Here is a 27,415-nt window from a genome sequence, read left to right as displayed (position 1 = left end):
TGCAGGTTGCCCCAAAGAGAGAGGACAACCCCAATCCTTTCTCACCTCAGCAGCATCCCCCTACTGGCCCAGTGGCTCCCGATCCCCATCTCTGGCCCCTTGCTTGTCCCCTGTGGTCATTCTATAGTATAACTGGCCCTCCTACCAGTCCCCTCCCTTTCCATTTTTATAAGAAACAGTTACATTCTAAGCACATCCCATTGTCCTGGCATAACCAAACCCTTATTTTCCTTTAAGTTAGGGTAAGAGGAAGCAGTATACCAAATTTGGTGGACCTAGCTCTTACCATTTAGGAAAAGTTCTTGAACAAACAGAAGGACAGACAGATGAACGTTTCTAAAATATATCATAAGAAGAAGGAGTTAAGCATGTGCTTAACTTTGTTTCCCTGTATAGAGATGCTTTCCTGAATCAGAGCAAAGTTGCCGTCTCATGGAATATTGCCAGTCCAGCCCTCAGTAGGGATGTAATAGTGTAGTCAATTAACTGATAAGCAAAAGTGTATAGGTTAATGCTATAGACTACACGTATTCCTCTCCCCATCCCCGCCAGTAAATTTTTTTAACAGGGTGGCCAGCAGCCTCACTCTGTCCCAGCTTGCACCAGGTCTGGCACGTGTCCCTGCTGTGGCTCTGCATTTAAAGTATATTAGGAGCCAGGCAGGGAGGCAGCCTGGCTCAGTTCCAGCTCGTGCCCGGTCCAGGAGCTCTGACTCCCCCCTCCCCGCAGACGTGCTACCGCCTCTGTATCAGAGGCAACAGTGTGGGGCAATAGGCAGCAAGTCTGCAAGGGGAGCTGGTTTTTAAATTGGCTCCCCTTGCAGACCAGCTCCCACCTGGCACCCTGAACTGCTGCCTCTGATACAGAGTGGCAGGGGGCTTCTCAAGAGCGGGGCCAGAGTACACTGACTGCCAGCCACGTCCACGGACTATAGAATAGTCAAGTAAATTATAAGATTTCATGAGGTTAATCGACTATTCAATTAACCAATATTTAACATCCCTAGTCCTCAATAGAGTAAATTTTAAAGGACTGATTTAGATGCTCACTTAAACATCTGTGTAATCCCCACTTCCACCACCACCAAAATAAACAGCTGTCTTGATAGCTTGAAACTTGCTTAGAATAAGCATTAGTGGCTGTACTGCATATTTATGTCAAATACAAAGAGTGGTGAGCAAGGATTAAGTTTAATTTTGGATTTTCTGGTCTTTGTTGGGTTGAATGTTTCTATAATCTTTTACTGCTTAATTTTGGCTAATCTGGCCTATTCCTTCCTCTTCTTCTATTTAGAATGTCCTTTCAGTTAATGTTAGCCAGTTCACTGCATCTGTGTATTATTCCATCTATAAAATCCAGACTTCTGTTGTGTTGTTTTGTAAGGTTTTTAGATTATACACTTTCTGGGGCAGGAACACTGTTTATTTTTGCTTGGTACATTTTAGTATTGTATTATGCCATGTAAATCTGTTGTGACATATACATCTCGTGCTGTCATTATGTACTGATGGTTTGAATTCCAGCCAAATCAGCATCAGTCCTAATAGTTTGAGATTTATGAGGAATCACAAATGTATAAATAAATAAAAATTATAAAGTATATAGTGAAAATATAAGATTATAATAATAACAAACCTAAAGGCAATACATGTTTATTTGCAAAGTATAAATAATTGTTGAGGTGGAAAAGTCAGGAGTAATGTGATATAGTATGCCATCCCTATTACACATACAATTAACAAAAAATAATGAATAGGCACCTTGGAATTAAAATTTGCAAAAGAATGCTTTTGTATTACTCTTCTTTACTTGCCATAAACTATTTAATAGAGTATTTTAATTTGTTTTTTCCCCAGCATATTCTACTGGCATTGAAGTTTGTCATGGCATTTGTAATTCCTGATAAACCACAGGATATTCAATTGAAACTGGCCAGGTTGGAATTTGAATCCCTAGAAGCTCTCAAACAGCAGGTAAGGGCAACTCATTTGGGACAATAAATGTACTGATTTGAGGGTCCAAAATGAAAGGTGTAAATTATGGAAATTGTCAGTACTCTCCTGTTTCAATTACATGCTATTAGATATTAGCATCTTAAAGGGACATACATAACATCAATCTAAAAGGTAAGATCATTTAATTTGTTTTGTTTTAAAAACCCTGTTATTGATGCAAAAGTTTTCAGTGATTTAGTCGATCATTTCAATTAAAACAATTTTGGTTGGAATTTAATTGTCCTGTTTTGTTTGCAACCAAAGTAAAGCAGTGTTTAACAGAAACAAAAGAAAATGCCAATCAATATGAAATTGACCAATATATTTTACTTGTTCATTTAAATTGAAAAACAAATATAAACAGCATTAATTTTGAAAAATAAATGTAAAAAAAACTTCGTTCTAATAATTTCAGTTGTAAATAACATAGATATCAATATTTTTTAACCTGACAGTATCTCTTGAATTTTAAAATAAAACCTACTTTGTTGTTTATTGTGATACTTACTTTCCTTTGTCAAAAGCTTTGAAATGTTTATAATTGTTAGTGAATACTGACATCACATGTAAATAGTGGTTGGCCACTGTATGGATGAATATTGTTATTGTAATCACTCTTGTCATTTTTTAAAAAAATAGTCATTTCAGTATTTGCTTTTGGGGAAGGTTACCAAAGAACTATGTAAACCTTATGTGAAAAAGGTAAACTAGATTATATTTATTGCCATAATCTTAGCATTATTTTTGTTGGTATAATACACCTTTTGGCTGTAAGAAACATGTATCCCTTAGGGAAACAAATGGAGCATGCCTGAATGTCTACCCTCTTCAAGGAAAATAGATAATGAGGGAAATCCTTGACTTAGTGGAAAGAGGAAAAGCTATGTAGAGGAAGTATTGGGTGATTCTCCACAGATTCTAAAAAATTGACTTTGAGGATATTTAGCTGTATAATCTAGTTACAGAAAACAGACTTCCAGGGTCAGGATTAGTATATATTGTAATTAAATAGCTAAAATGTGAAGTATGTGTAGTAGCTGATAACAATAAGCATTATGCACCTATCTGTCTACACTGCATTAAACAATTGTTGCACATCACTCGTGAAAATAACCTTTTCTTTGCTGTTTTTGCTTTATTTATGAACACTGAGATTTCCTTTTTAATCTTTGTAGTTGCCAATATGTAAAAAGGTATATCAAAGGCCAGTTCTCTATAAAAGCAGGAATTTGGGAATACTCTTTCCTCATCCACCAAAAGGCTGCATGTGAATTATGATGAATTTTAGATTTGTTCACATGAGTATTTTAATTGTGGCAGAGGGCTTTCATCTCTTAGTTTTTTCATAGAGAGATCTTGGATGAAATCATGGCCCATGAAAATTAATATAATTTTTACCATTGACTGCTGATTGAGACCAGGATTTCATTCCTCACCTTCTGTCAGACTAAGTAAAAGATTTAAAGCAAAACCAAGTGAGAAAAACACCCTCTCCTACCCCCCACACTTAATCCTAGATTGTTTGTCCCATATATTGGACTGGTTTTGTGCATGAATGGGATAATTTTTCACAAAACCAAGCACAAAAGCATTATAAGTGTAACACCCAAGGAGATTACTTGGATTCCCGGGCCTTGTCTGCTGGCAGCTCAGGGAGAGGCACTCTGAGTTTGCCTTGGCTCCCCCTCCCTACCAGGGCCAGAGTCTGCCTGGCAGCCCATGGGGAGTGAGATGCAGCGACTCCTCTCACCCAGGGAGCTGGAGAGCCAACTCAGCCTGGCTGGGGAAGCCTCCCAGCAAACTCCACAACTGGGAATCAACAGTGGAGACATAAACCCAGCTGAGGGATCCTGCCTTCAGGTCCCTAGAGGCTAGTTCTCAGGGGGAACCCTGCATGCAGGCCTGGGGCATACTAGCTCCCACACAGCCAGTCCTCCACTTGCCAAGGCTGGCTCCAGACTCCCCTCAACAATGGTCTCTCCTTCCCCCTGGGGAGGGGCATCTCACGCCCCATGGGTTGCCGGGCAGACTCTGGCCCTGGTAGGAAGGGGGAGCCAGGGCAAACTCAGAGTGCCTCTCCCTGAGCTGCCAGCAGATAAGGCCCCAGGAATCCAAGTAATCTCCTTGGGGGTTACATAAACATTGCAAAAACATGCCCAAAACCAATGTTGGGAGAACCCCCAAAGTTTCAGAGTTGAAATCTCATTCACCTATAGTTTTTGACACATTCTGACTCTCATCTTTCTTCCCTACCATTTCAGACTCCTTAGATGGTATTTTATATAGTTGAAATGAACTGAAATGCAGTGGGGCAGGAGCACCAAATATACATATCAACACAACAGTAGTGTACACATTATCCCATTGGTCACTGCTGATTTGTTGAGACACTATACTTAAAGTACTCCAATTACTCTGTGGTTTTGTGAAGTTGGAGAATACACTTTAATATCTTCTGTGATATCTGGCAAAATGTTACATTCATTTAATCCAAACTGACTCCTGAAACTTTACAGTGCCATCACTTTTAAATGCACATGGGCTTATGTGTGCATCCCTATCCAGGTCAAGATAGTTTTCCACAATAAAACCATACAAATAAAATCCAAACTGAAATTTAATCTAAAGCGCTACAAGTCAGTTTACAGTTTTCTAATGGAATCACTGTGAAGTTACCAGGAGTTGACAGTGATCTTACATGTCCTCTATGTTATGTAACATTTTGAAGTGCAGGACTGCAGCTCTATTATAGTTGTTCCATTTCTATACTTCCATTTTGTAGACAGGAAAAATTAGTTCAGCCACTGAAACCTTAAGCACAAGTGAATAAAGCCACCTTTGCTTAGACTATAGAAGTTGTAATCTGCTTCTATCTGAATATTTTTGTCAACAGTTAAGAAGTAAACTTTCACTCTCACATCAATGCATTAATTATCATAATACATGCCTGAGTCCCAAGTCTTCAGGGTTTGTTTTATTAGTCCTACTGAGAAAGGGACATGTTGCATGTCAGTAGGAACTAAAATCCTCCAGTTCTTTTCAATCTCCATTTTACAGAAGGAAAAATCCTTGCTAGTTATAGGATATCTATATGCACAAATAACCATCATCACCTTTTAAGATTTGTCTTGGTTGATCCCATGTTGTCTTTTATAGTTGGAACATGTCATGTATTAAGTAGTGTATTAAAATGGAATGATCTTGTGTGGATACTTGCTTTTATTCTTTAATATCATATTAAAGCAGCTTTGATTTTCTGGATATCAGCTGGCAAAATACCTGCAATTCAAAGTAATTCATTGACTACATGAAGAGATACTGTGTCACTTATTTTAAGTATGTTTTCAAATTCTTTCAGCTTCAAATATTCAAGATAATCACAGATGAACTTCCTAGCAATAAGCAGAACAGTAATAGAGATGTATCCGTGTTAGTCTGAACTTGCTGAAATGTAAGAAAGGACTATGTAGCACTTTAAAGACTAACAAAACGGTTGATTAGGTGATGAGCTTTCATGGGCCAGACCCACTTCCTCAGATCAAAGTGGGTCTGGCACACGAAAGTTCATCATCTAATAAACCATCTTGTTAGTCTTTAAAGTGCTGCATAGTCCTTTTTTTTGTTTTAGCAATAATCAATAATAGTAATTTAGTAAACTTAAATAGTAATTAAACTCATTTCAGTTTTGAAATTTTGAAATAGATTTCTCTAACAAAAAAGTTTTTAAGGAAAAAAAAGGAGGGGTTGTTAGATTTATGTCACATGGAAACGTCCTTTTATCCACCGTGGTGATAAATCCATTCCAAATCCCTCTTCTGTCTTAATTCCATGTTTCCCATTTATTTAATGCATGAGTGGTTTTAATGCTTTTTCTGTGCTTGCAGAAGATCTTGATTGATGAATAGCTTTGGGACTTCTGTTCCCTTGAGCCAATAGATAGTAGGTGTACATATCTGGGTGAGGAGGAGGATTCCAGGTTTTCTGTGTTCAAACTTTTGTACTAGCCGATTATATCTGTGATAGTTGTTTTACAGAATATAGTGTCCCATGTTCCTTGCTGGAAGTAGTATTTCAAAACTATCCAGCAGTGAGTAAGAGGAGCTCTGTTTTGTTATGTGGACATAATCTCCATCTGTTATCTTTTAAAAAGGATAAAAGTGGAATAAAGTATGGATTGAGGAAAAAACAATGCAGACAGCTTCCTTATTGAATTGTTTCTCCTTTTTATGACTCATTAGGGTTAACAAGGAAAGACAGATAAGTGCAAGGAAATTATAATAGAAACTCTTCTGCTTCTAGGACACTGGGACTAAACAGAATTACTAAGTAGCCTGTACTTTGTTCCGTTAAATTCAACAGACTATCCGAGTATGTTCAGTGTGTCCATTAGCACAGGAGGAGTGTTTATGTATATAATTGGCACATTGAACAACAGTACAGGCAGTCCCCGACTTACGCGGATCCGACTTATGTCGGATCCGCAGTTACGAACACGGACTGCGGGACCTCGCGGTCCCGCCGCCCGTGTACTCCCGGAGAGAAAAGCTGCTCCACGTCTGCCTAGTCTGCAGACCAGGAAGACATGGAGCAAAGCTGCGGAGGGGCTCCGGCAGCGGAGCAGCCCAGGCACGCCTGAGCTGCCCCCCTGCCGGCTTCCCCTGAGGCTTTGCAAAGCTGCGGAGGGGCTCCGGGGAAGCCGGCAGGGGGGCAGCCCAGGCGCGCCTGGGCTGCTCCGCTGCCCGAGCCCCTCCGTGGCTTTGCAAAGCCTCGGGGGAAGCCGGCAGGGGGGCAGCCCAGGCGCCCTGGGCTGTTCTGCTGCCCGAGCCCCTCCGCGGCTTTACAAAGCCGCGGGGGAAGCCAGCAGCGGGGCAGCCCAGACGCGCCGTGGCTGTCCCGCTGCCGGCGTCCTCAAAGGCTTTGCTCCCCGTCTCCCTGGTCTGCTGGTCTCCAGCAGACCAGGGAGATGGGGAGCAAAGCCGCGGAGGACCCGGGCGTCAAGTCCGCGGTATGTCTCGGTCCGCCACCCGTGTCTTCCTGGCCTGCTGGGGGGGGGGGGGGCACAGCTAGTACGCACCCCTTCCCCCCCCCCAGCAGACTAGGCTTTTCTCCAGTTGCCTGTGGCAGAGCAGCTGGGGCACTGCCGGTTGGTCCCGCAGCGCCGCTCTGGGCGCTACTGGACCAACCCGGCAGCACCCCAGCTGCTCTGCCCCAGGCGTCCTGATTCAGCTGCTACTGGTCAGTTTCAGCAGCGGCTGAATCAGGATGCCTGGGACAGAGCAGATGGGGTGCTGCTGGGTTGGTCCAGTAGCGCCAGAGCGGCGCTACTGGAGCAACCCAGCAGCACCCCAGCTGCTCTGCCCCAGGCGTCCCCAAATCAGCTGCTGCTGAAACTGACCAGCGCTGACTACAGGAAGCCCGAGGCAGAGTTGCTCTGCCCCGGGCTTCCTGGAATCAGCTGCTGATCAGTTTCAGCAGCAGCTGACTTGGGGAGCTTGGGGTTCTTAAGTTGATTCTGTATGTAAGTCGGAACTGGCGGTCAGTTTCAGCAGCGGCTGAATCTGGACGCCAGTTCCGACTTACATACAGATTCAACTTAAGAACAGACCTACAGTCCCTATCTTGTACGTAACCCGGGGAGTGCCTGTACTCCAATTAACACACTTTGCTGCCTATGCTATGTATAAATAATAGGTAGTGTATTGCTGAGCAAACTCTTTCAGCACCTGATAATGGTATTTATTTTATTAGTTTAGAAAACTGCCATGTTGTTTTGTAGCCAAATTACTTCTGAATCTAACCTATCACTCAAAACAGTCACCCGAGCTCAGTATATTACTGGTTCTAACTCCCATGTTGGCATAGATAAAATGTGCATGCAGGTAAGGGTGGAGGGACGTTACGTCTGAGGGTACATCTACACTGCACGGCTGTGTATCCTGAAATAGCTACCTTGTGTCTACTCAAGCCACGAGGGATAAGGTCTGGCTCGAAATAGCACGTTATTTTGAAATTAGGTGCTGTGTAGACGTACAACATTTCAAAATAAGCTGTTTCAAAATAGATATGAAATAAGATATGCAATTTGCATAGCGCAAATTGCGTATCTTATTTCAAGTTCAGGGTACTGTGTAGACACACCCCAACTGAGTATTTCATTATTATTGTCTTGGTTGCTGAAAAGATTCATGATGACATTGGAGTACTGTGCCAAAAAACTAGTTTCCTGATACAGGCAAATGGTGATTATATTATTAAAGTGCAAATTCACATATAGTGTTCAAATAAAATGATTATTAATCATTTTTGTCTGTCAGATTTTTTTTTTTTAAAGAAAGAGCCCACACCTGAAAATTTAACTTGAAAAGACAGTGTTTCCCTAGCAAATAATTTTTTAACCCTGAACATTTTTAATATAAAGATTTTGAGTATAAAGTGATATACTGCTGCTAATATTAATTAGATTTTCATAACATAATTATCATAATTATCTTTTTGTACATTTTTTCAGTAAATGATACCACTCATGTAAGTGAGAGCTTTGTAACCAATTAAAGCGGAAAAAGCAGTGTTCAAACTTGCTCACATATTTCTGCCAATTTACTTTAATTCAGAACATGCGTGGTGCCCTAAAAATGGGCCTTTCTTGACAGCACACATCTGAAGCTGCCAATGTAAATATGTTAGAGAAACCATCCTAAAGAGCTGGTTGGAAGAGTGCAGGATAAAAGCCCAAAATGAATTATGAGATTAATTTCATTAGCCTTTCGCATTTTCTGTGATGTCAATTTCATGATTCTGTATTTCAGATAAAAATTGAACAAGTGAGATGGGACAGAGTCTGTGTGGAATGGAGATAAATTTACAGTTATAATGACTGAATGGATGAGAACTAGTATAAGCATAGAATTTCAAATATGTATATATGTTTTGTGATTGTGATATGCTGTTATCTTGCGGGGAGGAGCTCTTCAGATAATTTAGCTTTTTTTTTTTTTAAACAACCCATTGCCTCTTTTTCTCATTGTTGCGTTTGTTCCTGATGCCACATATTGACAGTAGCTAACCATTCTTGGAAAGAAACCTCAGTTTTACCTTTCTCAGCTTCTGACCTAGATTTCAGGAATGGAATTCAACAAAAGTCAAGTCTCTTTCCTCTGCATCCTCCCAACATCCCAGAGCACTGAACCTCTTTAATTCAGCAACCTTGGGAAAGAGGGCATGCCACATTAAAAAATTTTGCTAGGCCATGGAGGTCACTATGGGGTCTTGACATGAGGGGATGGGTCTGGGACTCTTACCTGACACTCCACTCCCAGGGGCACATATGGATCCATGCTCCCTGCTGCTACCAGACACTGCCCCCCACTGCTATGGAAATGACCGGGAAAAGCCTCAGGGAAAGTGCTCTGTGCACTGCTGTTCTCCCATGCTGAATTAACTTGTTCAGAATCACTTGACAACTTAGTTATGTCCCTTTGTTGTGTTTTTGCTATTCCCCTGAAGCAGGCATCAGTTGCAAATTTAATGATAGTGGAATTTGCTCCAGAGACTAACCTACAAAGTGAACAAATGGACATGAAGTAGTATGATGTAGTGAAGGTGTTTTTGTCTGATTTTTTTTAAGTGTAGTGGATTAAAGAACCTCTGGTAACCCTAAGAATCTTTCTTTGTGTTAATGCTGTCAGGAATAATTACTGACATACACATTTCCATCATGACAGAAACAGCTCTGTAGAACCCACTTGTCATAGATCACAGTTCTTTGTGAACAGAGAACTTCAAAGACATCTTTTTCCCTAAGCAAAAGTCCTTTACTAGGTCTAATAATTCTTTAAAAAATTATGCACCAATGGCCAAATTGATATCTATACTAAGTTTGACTGTGAACTTCAGGAATTTTAAATTTACAACAGGCATAGTTACTTTCTAGGCAACACAAGGTCACTTCCGTAAGGATTGCAGAATACTTCTTTCTCAATCCTCTTAAAGCCAGAAGATTTTTTTTTGTTACCTATTTTAGAAGCCTATAAAAATAAATATTTAATTATTTTCTCTCTAGAATCCAGGCTAAAGCTATTTTGGAGATTTTCCTGCCCTACAAAATAGATCTGAGTTTAAAAAGAAAAAAAATCACTACAGGTTGGATCTCCCTGCTCTGGCATTGTCGGGACCTGACTAGTCCTGAATGAGCGAATTTGCAGGATCAGGGGAGGTCTACTGCCATCAACCCCCAAGTCCATCACCTGCTGCTGGCAGGCTGCCCCAGCAGGCAATCCTGCCTTGCCCTCCCCGCACCCTGGCTGGGCTGCCTGCCCTGGTATTGCTAGCTCCCTGGGCAGCACAGACTCTAGCTGCTGCCGTGGGACTCTAGATCTGAGCAATCAGGAATCCAGTGCCCAGCCTCAGCCCCATGCAGCTGGCTGAAGCCACAGTACTCCAACCCCAGCCCGCTCTAGCCCTACACAGCTCGGGGAAGCCACGGGGCTCCATCTCTGACCCCCACATTCCTGGGGGGTTACCGCGGGGACTCTGTCCTCAGCTCCACACTCCCTGGGGACTGTTGGAGGCTGCTGCGGAGCTCTGGCCCCATCCTGTGCTGTTCCCAGCCAGGCTGCTGACCCTGATGCCCAGCTTGGCTGGCTCTCCTGCCCTTAAGCTCCAGGCTCTCTAGTCTAGGAGCATCCATGGTCCTGCTGGACCAGGGATGTTGCCAGACCAGAGAGTGCTGGATTTTGGAGGTACAACCTGTATTGCCCTTTTATACTGTAGGAGACTTAGGAGTGCTAATGAACAGCAAATTAGACATGTTTGCAATGTGATAGCCCAGCACAGTATAGGACTTCATATTTTGTAGATACCACAACATAAAACAGGAAAGTTTACCTGCTGTGATCCAAGCTGCAATACTGTATTAAATTTTGGGTAGTACTTTTCTAAAGGGATATTGATACATGGAGGGACTTCTGAGAAAAGAAGGGCTGGAAAAACTCCCTATAATAAAAAAAAGACTATTGGAAATGATGGAAAGACTTGATTTAGAAAAGAGAATGATTCAAATCTGCAAATCCAATCTTACTGCGAGAGACGTAAGAAGTTCAATATATTTTATGTATCAAAGAGAAGGTGAAGTAGTGACCTGATCCTGGTTTAAAAGCTCCCATATGGGGAGAAGGTTTCTGTTAGGGAAATGCTCCTTAAAGTAACCTACCAAATCCATAACTTGATCCAATGGCTAGAAGATTGGAAGTAAAGAGTAAAAATTTAATATTGAGGATAATTAAGTATTGGAACAACTTTCTTAGGTTTGTGATGGCTTCTCTATCACTTGGAAGTTTTTTATATCAAGATTGAATATATTTCTTCTAAAAGATATGTTCTAGTTCAACTGGAATAATGAGCATGATGCAAGAATTACTGAATGAAATGCTAAGCATCTGTTATGCAGGTTATAATGATCTCTCCTGGACTTAAAAATCTATGCTCTACAAAAAGTAAATAAATTAATCTTTCATAATGTGACAGAAAGATTAAGGGGAACATGATAAAACCATCCACAGATATTTAAAAGATGTACATACCAAGGATTGAGAGTGGAGGATTCCACAAGAGAGGCCACAAGAAGAGCATTGAAAATAAGAGCATTTAAAATTCATATCAGGTAATCTTTTATTTCTTCTTCGAGGGTACCCGTGGGTGCTCCACTTAGGTGTGTCAGTGCCACTATGCACATGGCCTGGAGAACTTTGCTAGCAATCTCCCCGATTGACAGTTAGACATGCACTGGCCACCGTTCCCTCAGTTCCTTCTCATCCGCCGGCGGCATCGGTCACACTTAGGATGTATCTAGACTACGCGGAATGGTCGAAAGAAGATACGCAGATTCCACTGGAATTTGCATATCATCTTCCAATCACACTTCCAAAAGCGGATCTTACGGAAGTGAACGTAATTAAGACGCAGCTTTTTCAGCGAACCTCCTCCTTTGTTGAAAAGCTGCATAAACTTCCTTTTTTGAGGAAGAGTGGCTTTTCAACAAAGGGGACAGTTCGCGGAAAAAAGCCGCCTCTTAATTACTTTCATTTTCGAAAGCAAAGCTTTCGAAAGTGAGATCAGAAGAAAATATGCAAATTCCCTTTGGCCTTTCCACTGCCCCCAGGGTAGTCTCAAAAGTCCTGATGGTAGTAGCAGCACACCTCCATCGAGAAGGGGTTATCATATTCCCCTATTTAGACAATTGCCTACTGAAAGGTCGTTCTTGCACCGATGTTCTCGGTATTCTCAAGACCACCATGAGAACTTTCCATGTCCTTGGGCTACTCATAAATAACCAAAAGTCCATTTTTCAACTGACGCAGGAGTTGGAATTCATTGGGGCCTTGGAATTCATCGGTGCCTGTATAGATGAGATCACGGCAAGAGTGTACTTACCCGTTCAGAGATTCCAGATTATCCAAGACTTCACAGCAGTTGTTCAAGGCAGTCCATCCATCCAGGTACTTACCTGTCTAAAGCTCATGGGCCACATGGCAGCTACAACTTATGTCGTCTGCTACGCCAGACTACATCTTCACAGCCTTCAGTATTGGTTAGCGACCGTATACAACCACACTAAGTATGACCTCCACAGGTCAGTAACCACTCCACCATCTGTTATCCAATCGCTCCAGTGGTGGATGGACCATGTGAACCTCCTTTTCACGCACAACAGCCATCTCGTCACATAACCACGTACGCCTCCCTTCTGGGCTGGGGAGTGCAAATGGACGACATTTCAATCCAAGGCCACTGGTCACTTTCCAAGACATGGCTCCATATAAACCTTCTGGAGCTTCAGGCAATCTTCAATGCTTGCAGATCTTTCCTCAGTCATATCCGCAATACCACCGTGAGGATCCTCACAGACAATGTCGCTTCAATGTGTTATGTGAACCGCCAAGGTGGAGCTCACTCTCACTTCCTCTGCACGGAAGCGACCCGCTTTTGGAACTGGTGCATTCGCCACGGCATAACATCAGTGGCCTCTTACCTGGTGTCATGAACATTCAGGCAGAATTCCTCAGCAGAAATTTTGCACCGGAGCATGAGAGGGAACTGCATGATAGAGTGCTTCATATTCTCTTCCGACGGTGGGGCACTCCCCTAATAGACCTTTTCGCCACTCATCAAAATACCAAATGTCAGAAGTACTGTTCCAGGGCCAGACTCAGGCCGGACTCCCTTGGCGACATGTTTCTCCTCAACTGGAGCGAACCTCTCCTCTATGCATTCCCATCTACAGTTCTCATTCCCAAAGTCCTGCAGAAGATAAAAACAGACGGCGCCACAGTCATATTAATAGCACCAGCATGGACTCCTCAGCACTGGTTCCCCTTCCTTCGGTGCATGTCACCATGCAGACCATGCCATTTGCCAGCTCTTCCGAACCTTCTCACTCAGAATCAAGGGACATTATGACATCCACAATACATACCTTACGACTCACGGCATGGCTTCTAGTTGGTTGAATCCTGCCGACTCCCTCTGCTCTACTCAGGTTCAATACATACTCATTCACAGTAGATGGCAGACAACGAGAAATACTTACCTCTCACAATGGCGCAGATTCCCTTCCTGGTGTACCTCGCAGCAACTGTTCCCATTTTCCGCTCTACTTCATAGTGTCCTCAATTACTGCTATATCTAAAACACACAGGCCTAGCATTAGCTTCTCTCAGAGTTCACCTAGCGGCGATCTCGGCCTTTAGACAGCCTATCAAGGAAACCTCCTTTCTCACCCACGCAGCTACCAAGAGATTCATGTAAATCTGTTCCCCCAGTATGGAACTTGGACATTGTTTTGAGTGTCCTAACCACATCGCCATTTGAACCATTAGCTACCATACCTTTGCACACCTTAACCATGAAACTAGCTTTCCTCCTTGCAATTACATCAGCACGCAGAGTCAGCGAACTATCAGCACTAATCGCAACACCGCCCTACACTATCTTTAACAAAGACAGGGTAGTCTTAAGGTCTCATCCAGCATTTATACCAAAAGTTTGTTCGTCCTTTCATATCAACGAACCTATTATCCTGCCATCTTTTTATCCTAAGCCTCACTCCTCACCATGTGACATGTCTCTCCATACACTGGACATTCGTAGAGCCCTTGCCTTTTATATAGACTACACGAGATGTTTTAGGAAAACCGACCAGCTAATCTTCTCTCTAGCCGACAAACTAAGGGACAACCGTTATCATCCCAGCGTATTTCTAAACCTATAACCACATGTATAACACATCTCTAAGGGGTTACCACTCCCAACACGACCCCGAGCACATTCCACATGAGTAATGGCAGCGTCAACAGCTTTTCTCAAAAGAGTTTCTCTGAAAGACATTTGCAGAGCAGCCACGTGGTCTTCACATGACACCTTTGTTAAACACTACATTATCTGACAAAAGTGGCTTTCAGACGCTGCGGTGGCATCAGTGGTGCTCTCATCAGCAGACAAACAGGTATCCCACCTTCCAGCTCACAAGGGTACTGCTGTTTTGTCACCTACAGTGGAACTCGTATGGGGACTTCACTCGAAGAAGAAAGCAAAGTTACTCACCTTGGTGCAGTAACTGTTGTTCTTTGAGATGGTCCCCGTGGGTGCTCCACTACCCACCCTCCTCCCTGCTTCGGCGTGTCTATCTCTCTTTCTACTGTTTCACAGATTCCGAGACGGCCTCGAGGAACTGGAGGGGGCCGGATCACGTGAGCACAGAAAAGAGTGCTAATGCCACGAGACGCTGCTGTGCATGTGCAGTCCGGCCGAGTACTGCTATTGAAGAGTCTCCGTTCTGCGGCGCTGGGGCGAGCCCAGCACCTACAGTGGAGCACTCACGGGGACCATCTGGAAGAACGACAGTTACTGCACCAAGGTGAGTAACTTTGCTTTCTCTGTTCTCTTTGACACCAGCATCACAAACATCAGCTAGATTTAGTGATGACGAGGAGGAACAGCCAATGGGCCAGCGCAGAGCCCATCTATATGCGGAATTGCAACAATAGCAAATGTGGAAATGGCAGAAGGTACAGTGGATGCTTTCCCCCTCTCCCCCTCCCCCCATGGGCCTATTGGGACTCTGGGGTGCTGTACCACCCAACAGTTTCAGCACACTATGCTACTGGGGCACAGTCTGGTCATGTGAATACCAGAAGGAAAGCTGACTGGGGCCAATCCTACCGCAACAGCGACTCACCTGTGGAGGATGCAACGCAGGCTCCTCTATTCCCCCTCAATAATTCCTATTCTATGATTGAGGAACAAAGTCTCCTGAGTCACCAGTCAGAGGGGATGATTTTGGAAGGTTCCAAGACTGTTTAGGAGGGTCGCAGAGACACTTGCCATAAAACTCTCTGACGTAATACAGACCGAATACGATCTCACAAGCATACTCAGCTTACCTGAACATACCAGGCTGACTTTACCGATGAACAAAACATTAATGGAGCCAGGTAAGTTAATGTGGAAAACTCCAGCATTGGTGCCACCAATATTGCAAAAGCTAGCTAAGAATATTACGTCGCCTCCACAGAGGTCGAATTCCTCTTCTCACCCTTCCCCTAATTCACTAGTGGTTGAAGCAGCCAACCAGAGGGGGAAGCAACAACAGTACCCAGAATACCAAGCCATGATAAAGAGACAAAAAGGCTGGACGCTATTGGGAAGAAAGCCTACTCCTCAGCCTCCCTCCAGCTGCACATTGTGAATTATGTGGTCCTACTAGCAAAATACTTGCACAACATAGTTGAATCATTCAATTCCTTTATTCAATGTATACCAGAGGATGTGAGGGAACAGTTTGAATCAAATATCAGAGAAGGCTCATTGATTCCCCGAACAGCTCTACAAGCTATGTTAAATGCGGCAGCCAGATTGAAGGCATCCACAGTAGTGAGGAGATGAATCTCATGGTTGCAGCTGTCGGGATTCCCCAGGGAGGTTCAGTCGAACATTGAGGATCTCCCATCCGAGGGTGAGAAGCTCTTTGCAGAGACAACAAAGCTCAGCTCTCCATGCATTGAAGGACTCCAATGCGACTCTCCGCACATTAGGGATACAGCTGCCCAGAGCCAAGAGGAAACAATACAAACAATTTAACCAGAGGTTCAGAACATCAGGGGATACACAACAGCAAAGACCCCATGAGAACAAAAGGCGTATGAGTCAAACTCGATGAAGATAACATCGGCCAGGAGAGTGGGAGAGATAGCAGCACTCGTGGCAGACCCCCATACACCAGATTCCACAAGGACAAGTATTTGTTTCCTTGCAGAAACCTTGCATCAAGGCTGTTTCCCACTCTGGCACTCAGAGTGCAGAAGGTGAGGGCCCGCAAGAGACCTTAAAATACCTTGCCTCTCTATAGGCTTCTGCTTAAAAGCTCCCCAAGATCACAGATTTCCTGGCCTTGGGAGGTAACTGTCACCACCAAGTTAAAAAACCCTTTCTTCTTGAACCCAGGAAAAAGCACTTGGAACTTCTTCCAGAAAGGTACCCTAAGCTCTTTTACCGTAAGAGAGCTTTTTTAAAAAGAGAAAACAAACGGCACTGTCTGATAGCTGATCTCTCAGTCTTAGGCATGCATACACAGACCTCCTATTACTTTCCAGGACACATGAATCAAATTATTGCCTTTAAAAAGGTGATTTTCTTAACAAAACAAAAAGATATATACTTGGTTACTCAGCATTTTAAAGCAACTGAGAAAAGAACAATTTTTAATCACAGAGAAAATTCCATCCCTGGGATACCACTTAAAGTACAGTATATGGTGGGGGCAGGGCCGCATGTATTTAGCACAGAGAAGTTTAACCAAACAACAAAACAAAGAAAATAACCTGATCACGTCTAAATAGACATTCCATTCCCTATCTACTCACAGATCCATGCTTCCAGATCCAGTCCATTTCCATGTCCCGTATTCTTTGTAGGCATGGTAATTCTTCCTGGTTCACTTCATCTTGTTCGCCTAGCTCCTGGCTTAAAACTTACACAAAGAAGAAAAAGCAAACAGGGTTTCTTTCATTTCAAATCCCAACACCTTCCCCCATCGGCTATCCTGGATCCCTGCCAACATCTCCTAGCTATCTGAGTTTAATCCTTTGATTACTGAATGCTGGGATGTTCAGAAAAGGCCAGCCCTCCTCCTATCCATCACACCTTGTGACTTCAATCCCTTATAAACTGGTGAAAGTTTAAGATTATAATATAAATACAAAGTGGTTAAATCCTTGCTTAAAGTGGAATACTCTACATATTTTACCTATGCAGTTGTGACCAGCACCTCCATGATATCACAGAACCGTGGCCACAGTTCCACGGCAGTCCACAATGATCTCAATAAGAGAAACCATTCTATAGTATATGTATGATTTGTACCTACAGTATGTGATTATTTTCATAAAGGTATCTTTTTACTCACAGCAGACAGTTTTTAAAGGCTTAGCTGATTATAAGCATTTACTTTTCCCTGGGGTAATTGTATTTAAAAGTGTATCTCTCAATCTACTGGTGTACTGTGTGTGTAATATTTTTCACTAAACATTCATACTGGATAGCTTTGAGGGCAAAACCGTTGCACTAAGATAAATATTTCTGAGACTGATTTAAAGCTCAAAGGCTCTTAACTTTTAGGTCAAATTATCTCATATCCATTGACTATGTTTGCATGCATGTTAGAACTAAAATGCCACTTTTTTTTTAGTTCAGATCCCATGTGTGTTTTTGTTACCAAGGTTAAAGCTCCAGGTTCAGACATCATAATACATTTAGAATATGATATTGAAACACCTCGATCGATATATATATATATATCTCCTACTTTTGTTAGATTCACAACTACAGTGCAATTTATGCTCTTTCTACTATTGTAACATCAGTTGGATGCTGGTGGAAAAATAAAAAATGGTTTGGCACAATGAAATAAGAGAGATGGTCTTTTCAAATGTTTTATATATAAACATATTTCAGTTCCTATAGAACATGGCATGTATGGGAAATCACTTTCCTGAAAATCTATTTTTTATAAATGAGTATGGAAATAAGTGCTATTTTTAAGATTCAAAGGAATGATTATAATGGAAAATTGCTTTAAAAACAAGAATTACATACCATATAGCTAGTTTACAGTTATTCTTTAAAGCAGAATTTGTTGTCTAAAAGTAATGCACATGGCTGCTATCAATGCAGAAAGTGAAGAGCACTAACGAGATTAAAACAGAAATATTTCCTCAAAGTTATCAAAATCTGTTCCTTAATTGTTGAAAATGTTAGTTACAAAGAATTTCCCCCCACGTCCTTAGCAAATATTTATCATCAGCTAACTATTGCATTGTTAATAAAAGAGGGGAAGAAACATTTTTGGAAATAGGGATTTCTCCTAAAGTTAGCAATTGACTATTCTGTAAGAGCTCCTGCACACATAGGAAGCAGCCAGATATGTTTCCACCTATTTAGTCTATCAGAATCCATCTCTGACCTCAAGCTGTTGAGAGATATACTAGATATATTAGATGAAAAGAAGTGCAAGTGCACAGATATTTAGAAAAATATTTGGTAACATTTCATTAACAAAGGTGCCTCCATTAGTGTACTGATGCCACATAATCCATGGATCTGATTTTTACATCTCATGACCCTGAGTTGGAAGGGGCGGGAGGAGAGATGCATTTTGATGGTCAAAAATGCTGGAGATCATTTGGCTGTAACTCTGTGTGACAGTTATGTAATGTGTAAGTGTATTACATAAGTGTTCTCCAGTGCTACGATCCACTAGCTATTATTTTAAAACTAATTACAGTATTAGAGGAATTTACTGGAAAATGTTCCTAAATTATGCCTACAGTAGTAATAGCAGCAGCTACTTTTGAATGAATGATCATTCTTATGAATATATTAAAATGATTTGGAATAAAGAACAAAGTTGAATGCAGATCAATAACTTAAAAAATTCATTTAGATTGAATTTGAGTTAGAAAATGGAAGATTACAGACTAAAGCTCACAGCTTTAGAATATTTTTATCTCACTGTGTTTGAAATGTTATGTTAAAGTCACTGGAAGGAGGAAATCATTACAGTCTAATTCAGTATCCCTGAATTAATTTGGAATTGGGAAAACAGCAGTTGAGTTTATATAGCCTTGTCTATCATCACTATTAAAATCCTCCAAAGAACTCCAAAGTTCTCCAGTGACATCAGTAACAATTCCCTCCCCTGCCCTTGTAGAAGGGATCCAAGAGCTCCCCCACATATCAGAAATAATAGAGATGTTCTCTTTTTTTCATTTTCCATCTTTATGTAACAAGGAATCATCTCTTGCTAACTTCTTTTCTCCTTCCTGGGTATCACAGTGGACATTAGGGAGGGACTCGAGATTTTTCTTTAAGCAGAAAAAGACATTAACGGGCTCAGTAAACAAGCCCTCTTTGTATCCTTCCCCAAGATCCATCAGTCCTGTATTCATATGCTTATTAACCATGGCCCTACTGTGGCCCCTGAGTATGCTACCCTATTCCCACAAGTCAGCATTCACTATTGAGTCCTAATGGGGTTAGATCTCTTTGCTTAGGAGATCGGGTCAATTGATACAGTCACAATCGGGTCAGTTGGTACAATCACAGATCGTAGGGAAACAAAAGGCAGAGAGTGATGAGGATCAGCATGCCAACATAGAGGAACTATTGATCTCAGGTACCATTTCATTGTTCTTCCTTGATGAGGCAGCAAATTCCTACATGTCTTGTCTGATAGACAATTTTAAGGCATTCCAGGATTTGATGAAACACGTGGCTGAAACCCTTGATATCCCACTGGAAGAAGTTTGCAAGAGAAGTAGAATAAGCTGCTACATTTCCTGCATCCAGTAATGCCTGATAGGCTTCCCGTGTCCATTAATGAGGGATTGTTAGACCTTGCAAAGGAATTGTGGCAAATTTCAGGATCGATATTTACCACATATAAAAGAAAATGGATGTACCAAGTCTCTCCCAAGAGCTTTGAGTACTTTTATTTGTTCCTGGTGCCAAGATTACTTACTGTAGATCCTGCTCAAGGGCAACAGATTGCCTGAACTTCTCTGCAGGCTGCTTTGAATGTGTCTGAGATGACTGTCTGTACTATGGCTACATCTAGGGCAATGTGAAGATCCTTCTGGATCCAGTCATCAGCTGTGGTCATACATAGAAACTCTTGGTTGCAGGTCTCTGCATGTGGTCTGAATGAGAACTATTGCTGCATATAAACATCAGAGAGCAGTACATCTTGCATTTCATTGCAGAGCAATTGCAGAGCAATCCTGACAGACAACACGGCCGCAGTGTTCTATATAACAGATAGGGTGGTGCTCATTACTTTCTGTTCTTCCAGGAAGACCTCCTGCTCTGGGAGGTCTGTATCCAGCGTGCCATCCAGTGGGAGGCCATGTACCTCTTGGGGGACTACTTATATCCTTGCAAACTGCCTCAGTTGGTCATTCCTAGCCTACGAGTGGTCTCTCGCAGAGGATGTAGCCCTTGGCATTTTCTACAAGTGGGTGGTATCTCCATTTAGACCTATTTGCAACATGCAACAACAGGAAGTGCTGCCACTTCTGCTCTTTCCTGAATCACAGTCTAGGCTCCATGGGGGATGCATTTAGGTACCCTTGCTGTCCTACCCTCTAAATACCTTCCCCCGCTTCTCGCTCAATCATAGAGTGCTCATCAGGGTGTGGTGATACAGATTTTCTCTAATCCTGGTGGCACCAGCCTGGATTCACCAGCACTAGTTCACTGCGCTCCTGGAGTTCTCAGTGGAAGAGACTATAGCTCTGCCCATGCTCCCAGACCTAATCACTCAGGACCATGGCCAGCTATGTCTCCCCAATCTCCAGTTCCTCCACCTTGTGGCCTAAAAGATCATGGCCTAAAAGCTTTCATGGTCTTGAAACAGCAATGTTCTGAATATTACAGGAGGTGCTGTTTGGAAGTAAAAACCCTCCACCAGAGACACTTACTTGGAAGCATTTCTCCATTTGGTCCTTCCAGAAGATTTTAGGTCTGATGGAGCTTATACTGGACTACTTATTAGAGCTCAAGACTTAGGGGTTGTCTGTTTCCTGAATCTGAGTCCACCTAGTGGCTATATCTGCTTTCCACCCTGGTAGCCAGAGCAAGTCAGTATTCACTAACCCAGGGGCTGGCAACCTTTCAGAAATGGTGTGCCAAGTTTTAACTTATTCATGGATCTGTATGCTGGGGAGGCGGGGGGAGGGATTGGAGGCAGGCTGGGTGCGGTGACCATATTTTCTGAACCAGCTGCAGCTAGGGAGAACACTTTAATTTAAATTATGAAACAGATTAAGTGTTTTTAACTTTCTCATGTTAGTTTATCAAACTTCATTTTAAATACAGTAAAATATTATGTCGAACACAAAAAGTTTCAATGTTTTCCTTAATTATGGCAGGGGTGAGGAACCTTTTTTGTATCGGAGGTTACTGACCTGCAGAAAAATCAGTTGGGGACCACACAAGTGAGAAGCAAAAAAACCTCCCCCAAAACCCCCCAATCCTCACTGATGTAGCCTCCAACTGAGGCACCTCACTCCTCTGATACACCAGCTTCACGGAGTGAAGAAACAAGGAGGACTGATGTTCCTGGTTTCCCAAATACCAGATTTATTTTTCTGGGGTGCTGGAGTTACTGGATTTTATGGATCCCCTTAGGCTCTGGGACAGGGACAAAAATGAGGGATTCAATGTGCAAGACACAGCTGCCAGTGAGTGGGATAGGGATGGGGTGCAGGATCTGGGAGGAAGGTGGGGTGCAGAAGGGGGAGAGATTGCGAGGTCTGGGTGGGAGGTAGGGTGCAGAAGCAGGATGAAAGTAGGTTGTCTGGCGAGGTGGAGGGAGCAGGAGAAAGGAAGGGTGTGGTGTGTATCTAGGAGGGAGGGAGCAGAAGTAACAGTGGATACAGGAGCAGGGTTGGAGATAGATGTCAGACCAGGCCAGGGGGGAGTATTCAGGAGCAGGATGTGGGTAGGATGTCCAGCCAGGAGGGAGAGTGTGTGTCCAAGAAGGTGGATGGAGGAACAAGGGAGGGTGTCAGAGCAAGCTGGGGGTGCAGGGTCTTGGCGGGGGGGGGAGAGTGAGTGAGGGGGATTGGGGTGTGGGGATCTGGGCATGAGGTGGGATACAACTGCTGTGGCCACATGGTCCTGGGCTGGCCCCCGAGGCACTGCTGCCATGTGATCCAGGGCTGGCCCCAGAGACTAGAGGCCTTGCTGCTGCTGCCACATCGTCAAGGGCTGACCCCGGAGACGCCACTGAGGATTCTTAGTCCCTGTGCTGCCTCCTCCCACCGCAGCCTAACCTGCTGCGGGGAAGAGGGAGCACTATCCAGTGGCTGTGCCAGGGGGAGGGAGGGCTGAGCTTCTGTCCCACGTACCTCTGAAACTCAGCTTACCTCCCACTTACTACATGCATGCCGTAGATTGTCGACCCCTGTGCTAACCCAATGCCTCCCTGAAGGGAGGAGGCAGGCTATACATGCAGGTGTTATAGCCTCTTCCACCATGAAACCTCAGCCTGGTCCTTGCAAGATTCATGGGTCACCTTTTGAACTATTGGTAACATGCTGTCTATAGCACTTGTCATGGAAAGTGACTTTCTTGGTACCATTACATCCGCTAGACAGGTGTCAGAACTCCAAACTTTAACCTTAGAGTCCCCTTACACAGTTTTCTTTAAAGACAAGGTTAATTTACGCCCGCATGCAGTTTTTTTGCCCAAGGTGGTGTTTCAGTTCCATGTAAACCTGGATATTTTCCTACTGGTGTTCTTTACTAAAGCCCATGCAAGTAGTAAAGAACAAGCAACTCTGCCCAAAGCTTGTCTACATCTACATTGTATGCATCTTTTTGTGCAAAGTATCCCTCCCCTCATTGCAGGGATCCACCGTCCAAGTGTTGACAGACAACATTACAGCTGTGCACTATTTCAGCAAACAGGGGAAAGCATAGTCATATTCATTCAGTTTGAGGTACATTGACTTTGGTATATTTGTCTTCAGATTACACCAATGGCATTGTATCTGCCTAGCACTCAGAATTCTCTAGCATAGTGTTTCTGAAAGTGGTCCACAGTGGTCTACCAGGCTGCTCCGGTTTGTTTACTAACCAGCTCTGCGCCCATGGAGCCTTGCAACTCCCATTGACTACAGTTCACTGTTTTCAGCCAAGGGGAGTTGCGGGAAGCAGCATGGCCTGGACCTCTGCTTCTTGCAGCTCCCCTTGGCTGCAAACAATGAACCATGGCCAATGGTAGCTATGAAGCTCCGTGGCTGTGCAGCCGGTAAGCAAACAAACCAGAGTGGCCCAGTAGCAGCTTTCTCAGAGTGGGTCCTCAGACCACTTTGAGAAACACTGCTCCAGCACAATGGAACTCAAATTTCATTGCATTGGAGCCCGGAGTAGAGGGTGGACACAGGTTCCCACTAACACCCACTTCCCCATTTCTACTCAGGGAAAAGACTGTGGAGTTTATACTCCCCTAATACACTGGCCAATGATGAAAAGAGCTCAACAAACAGCAAACTAACACCATAGGTGTAGTGCCTAAAACTGGGGACTGCTGCGAGCCTCTGAGGCAAGCAAATCCACCTGAATGCACAGGACCCACCTATGTATATTGTAGCCCATCAGGGCTCAGGCAGTCTCTAGGCTGGATGCCCCCAGGCTCCGGTGTGTGAGAGGAATGTGGGCAGTGTCTTTTCCTTCTTGGTTGGGGACCATAGTGAGGGGTTTTTTCCCCCCACTTCTCACTTGTGCCCAAAAAAGGTTCCTCACCCCTGGTATAAAGAATATCTTTTGAAAAGCCCCAGTTACTGTAAGGTAAGTAACTGTTCTTTCACGTGCAGCTTGTAGATAAACAAGAGGCAGGGAATTAATTTGATATTTAGCCTTGTATCTGACTCACACTGGACCGTTTCCTTTGATTGAAGACAAAAACAAAGCTAATAACCAGGACTTGATGAACTGCGGTGAAAGCCGCTCGTCAGCCCCACACTGTGCATGTGCAAGAGCCACATTGCGCATGTGCGCGCCTCCGGTAAACGGGGCGCCGGGCTGAAATCTACTCACCATGGGTGAGTAGATTCAATAGATTGTCGAGCCCTGCTAATAACTATAGAGTAAATTTATCCCCTAGGGATTGTTTTTGGAAGAATTTCTTTTAGTTAACCATAGTGAGTAATTATTTATTTGTCCATCTTTTTCGGGTTTTGTATTGGCGACATTTTGTTTTTTATTACATTTTGATACATTTTATTTTTAATATTTTGTTTCATTTTAGTTTTCTTTTGTTTTTGCACTCTACTTTTTGGTGTGTGTTACTCTTATAAATAGCTTCTAACTAAATCAAATCTTTTTAATTCTGTGTTCGTTCTTGCTTGTTTACTTAAACCCTAATATTTATTACTTCCATAGCAGAGATAGTTAGGTTATATGCAGCCAGTTTCACAAATGTAATTTAGTAAATGTAGTGTGTGTGTGATTGCAGTTTACTCTGAACACTGAACAGCTGTTAGGCATTTTAAAATGGCTTTGTATTGTGAGTATTTTGAAAATATTAGTTTACTTGCCATTATAATCTTTTATAGCTCTAAACACAGTGGCAATGGAATTTATTCAGGAAAAGAAGCAGTCTAAAAAAGTCATTTAAGTACCCATGCCAACCTTGTCATATTAGGCGGTTCATTTACATTGATTTTACTGGAACCCAAACAAAAAGCTAAAGTAGGACTGAGTTTATTCTGAATAGCAGTCTCTATTTGAACACAATCTCCTAGTTCCCCAACTAGATTAAATTGTATATAATTTACTCTTATTATACCCCCATTTCAGTATAGCATTCAAAATGCTTGATTCTTAAGAACTGTATTATAGTGAGAACAGACACTGTGATTTTGGAGGAAAGCCTAATGCTAACAAAACTGAATGTTGAAAGCTTCCGAAAATGAAAGCTGAGGAAGGTGGAGGAGTGAAGCTAGAGGCTGTTGCATATGGCACCATCATAAGATAGGCTTTGGCTTTATACTTAATGTTGTCAAAGTTTGGATTGATAAAGTCATGGACTACTGACACCTTTTCAGTTTAATAAACAATCCCTGCTTATACCAGTTATGTTGTTTACATATAAGATGAATGCAAACCCACTCTTCTTTTAGAAACTATATGTGTAGTTTAAAGTACATCTTTATTTTTTACTTTTTAAAACATACTGGTGGGTGTGGGCGGTTAATATTTTATGTCCTTTTTAACAACTGTTTCTTTGGTGCAACTGAATCAATTTACAGATTGAACTAGTGACAATTTTGGTGGCAATTATGATACTAAATAATTTAGCAACTGTCAATAGATATTCTTAAAGGAAGGTCACATAAGTTGACTGGAGTTTTATCAGGATATCTAAACATCTGTAGAAAAAGAGAGCTGATGTGGACTTCAGTTTATACTTACATGCATTTTATCTTGCTTCTTAGGCTATATGTACAAATTACCACTTATATCAGTAAAACACACTGTTGGGTGATATAAGTTATGTCAGCTTAAGTGGGAGTGGGCACAGCATTATATTGGTGGCACAGTTTCTCCTGCCAGTATAACTACCACCACTTGTAGGGGTTGCTTCACTTATGTTGGTGAGAGAGCTCTCTCCTGTTGGCATAAAGCAGTTATATAAGATATATTACAGTGGTGCAGTTGCATTGGTAAAGATGTGCCACTGCACGCTCTCTAGTGTAGACATGGCCTGAAGATTGTGTTCAAGTGTTGACTGTTGAATTCTTATAGGTAACAAATATTTTGTGGGAATGCCAGCTGTATTGTTGTGTTTTCTTTCTTTGGTAACATAGTACCACTACAATTTCTTTACAGATTTAATGTTGTAATTTGAAAGTTTAGCTTTTAGCCAGCTCCTCCCTGCCCCCACCAGCACTGGCCCCTGCCTACCCCCTTGCTACTTCTGTGGGAGGCAGCAAGTGGGAGGCAGGCGGCTCTGCAAAGAGGGCATACATGGAGAGGTGGCTTAAAAGATGGCACCCCATGCATACTGGCTCCTGCCTCACCCTCCCCCATGCTCTGCCCTCTGACAGAGAGAGAGCAACATGGAGGGTGAGGAGGGCAGCGAGAGCCAATATGCACAGGGAAACAGCTTGAAAGCCGGATTCCTGAATGTACAGGTTCCTGCCTTTGCGCTGCTTGTTGCCTCTCTGAGAGGCAGCTGTGTGTGTGTGTGTGTGTGTGTGTGTGTGTGTGTGTGTGTGTGTGTGTGTGTGTGTGTGTGTGTGTGTGTGTGTGTGTGTGTGTGTGTGTGTGGATGGGGGGGTGGGATGCAGGCGGCTCTGCGGGATCCAGTACAGAGGCAGCAAGCGGGGGGAAGGGTCCAGGGTGGTGGTTTGTGCATGTAATTGATATGACTAATTAATCAGGCTTATTGGTTAATTGTTTAGTCGACTACATGTTGACTTCCCTGCTCCCTAATAGATTTCCACTACTACTTCAACAACCACTACACATCCATTAAACTCTCTCTGGAACACTCCCCCATTATCATTAACTTCTACATCCCAAACAGCTTCAACCCTACAGACAACCATGGATAAGAAACACATATATCACCATACCTATTTTCACAGATCCAGTGACCACCCCACACACACAAAGAAATCCATTATCTATAGCCAGGCACTTGTATACAGAAGAGAAAGTCCAGGATATTCACCTTAACACATTTAAAACTGCCTTCACCAAACATGGACACTTCACTAGGGAAGTAGATCACCTTATGAAACAGGCCACCCAAATACCCCCAAGAGAACTTGCTTCAAAACAGAAATAAAACCTGTCTGACCACACACTCCTGATTGGTTCCAGTGTGTGGTAATAGGTTACATTCAGCATTTCATCAGATAGCTACTACTTTTCCTCAATGAATACACCATCCCGAAATAAATCTTTCCTGAACCCCCACTTCTGGCCTTTGAATAGTCCCCCAGCCACTCCAAATTCATCATCAGAAGCAACTTCCCCACAAATATGCTTATCACAGCATGTAGTATGCCTCATCCAGTACACTAAATGTCCCAATAACGAGATGTTGGTGGAACCAAATAATCACCGTGCTCACAAATGAATATAGCCCTGCGTGAATACAAAAATGTAGATCTGCATCCGCCAGGCTCAACTCATCTAATCAGTGATCCATATTGTACTTGTATTGTATTGTATTGTACTTGCACAAGAAATCTGAAGGGAAGTGGGGACAGAGCACCGATGAGCAAGGAGAGGGGGCAGGTTCAGAATTGTGTGTAAGTAGGGGGATTGTCACATTTTTCATTTTATTATTAGTC

The 27,415-nt window shown here is 42.8% G+C and overlaps 1 protein-coding gene across 4 annotated transcripts in view; it reads left to right on the top strand.

Annotated features, from left to right (window-relative positions):
• Positions 1–27,415, top strand: part of ANO10 (anoctamin 10) — a 206,028-nt gene that overhangs the window by 130,978 nt on the left and 47,635 nt on the right. For all 4 annotated transcript variants that reach the window (XM_006125564.5, XM_075921961.2, XM_075921960.2 and 1 more), the window contains one exon: positions 1,857–1,973. In XM_006125564.5, the coding sequence (XP_006125626.1) occupies positions 1,857–1,973 (117 nt within the window). The remainder of the gene's footprint in view (positions 1–1,856; positions 1,974–27,415) is intronic.

Source organism: Pelodiscus sinensis, chromosome 2, assembly GCF_052426305.1.
Source record: "Pelodiscus sinensis isolate ZL-2025 chromosome 2, ASM5242630v1, whole genome shotgun sequence".
In the NCBI taxonomy this organism is placed as follows: domain Eukaryota; kingdom Metazoa; phylum Chordata; order Testudines; family Trionychidae; genus Pelodiscus; species Pelodiscus sinensis.
Note: the sequence above shows the minus strand (reverse complement) of the source record. Positions and strands in the feature narration are given on the sequence as shown.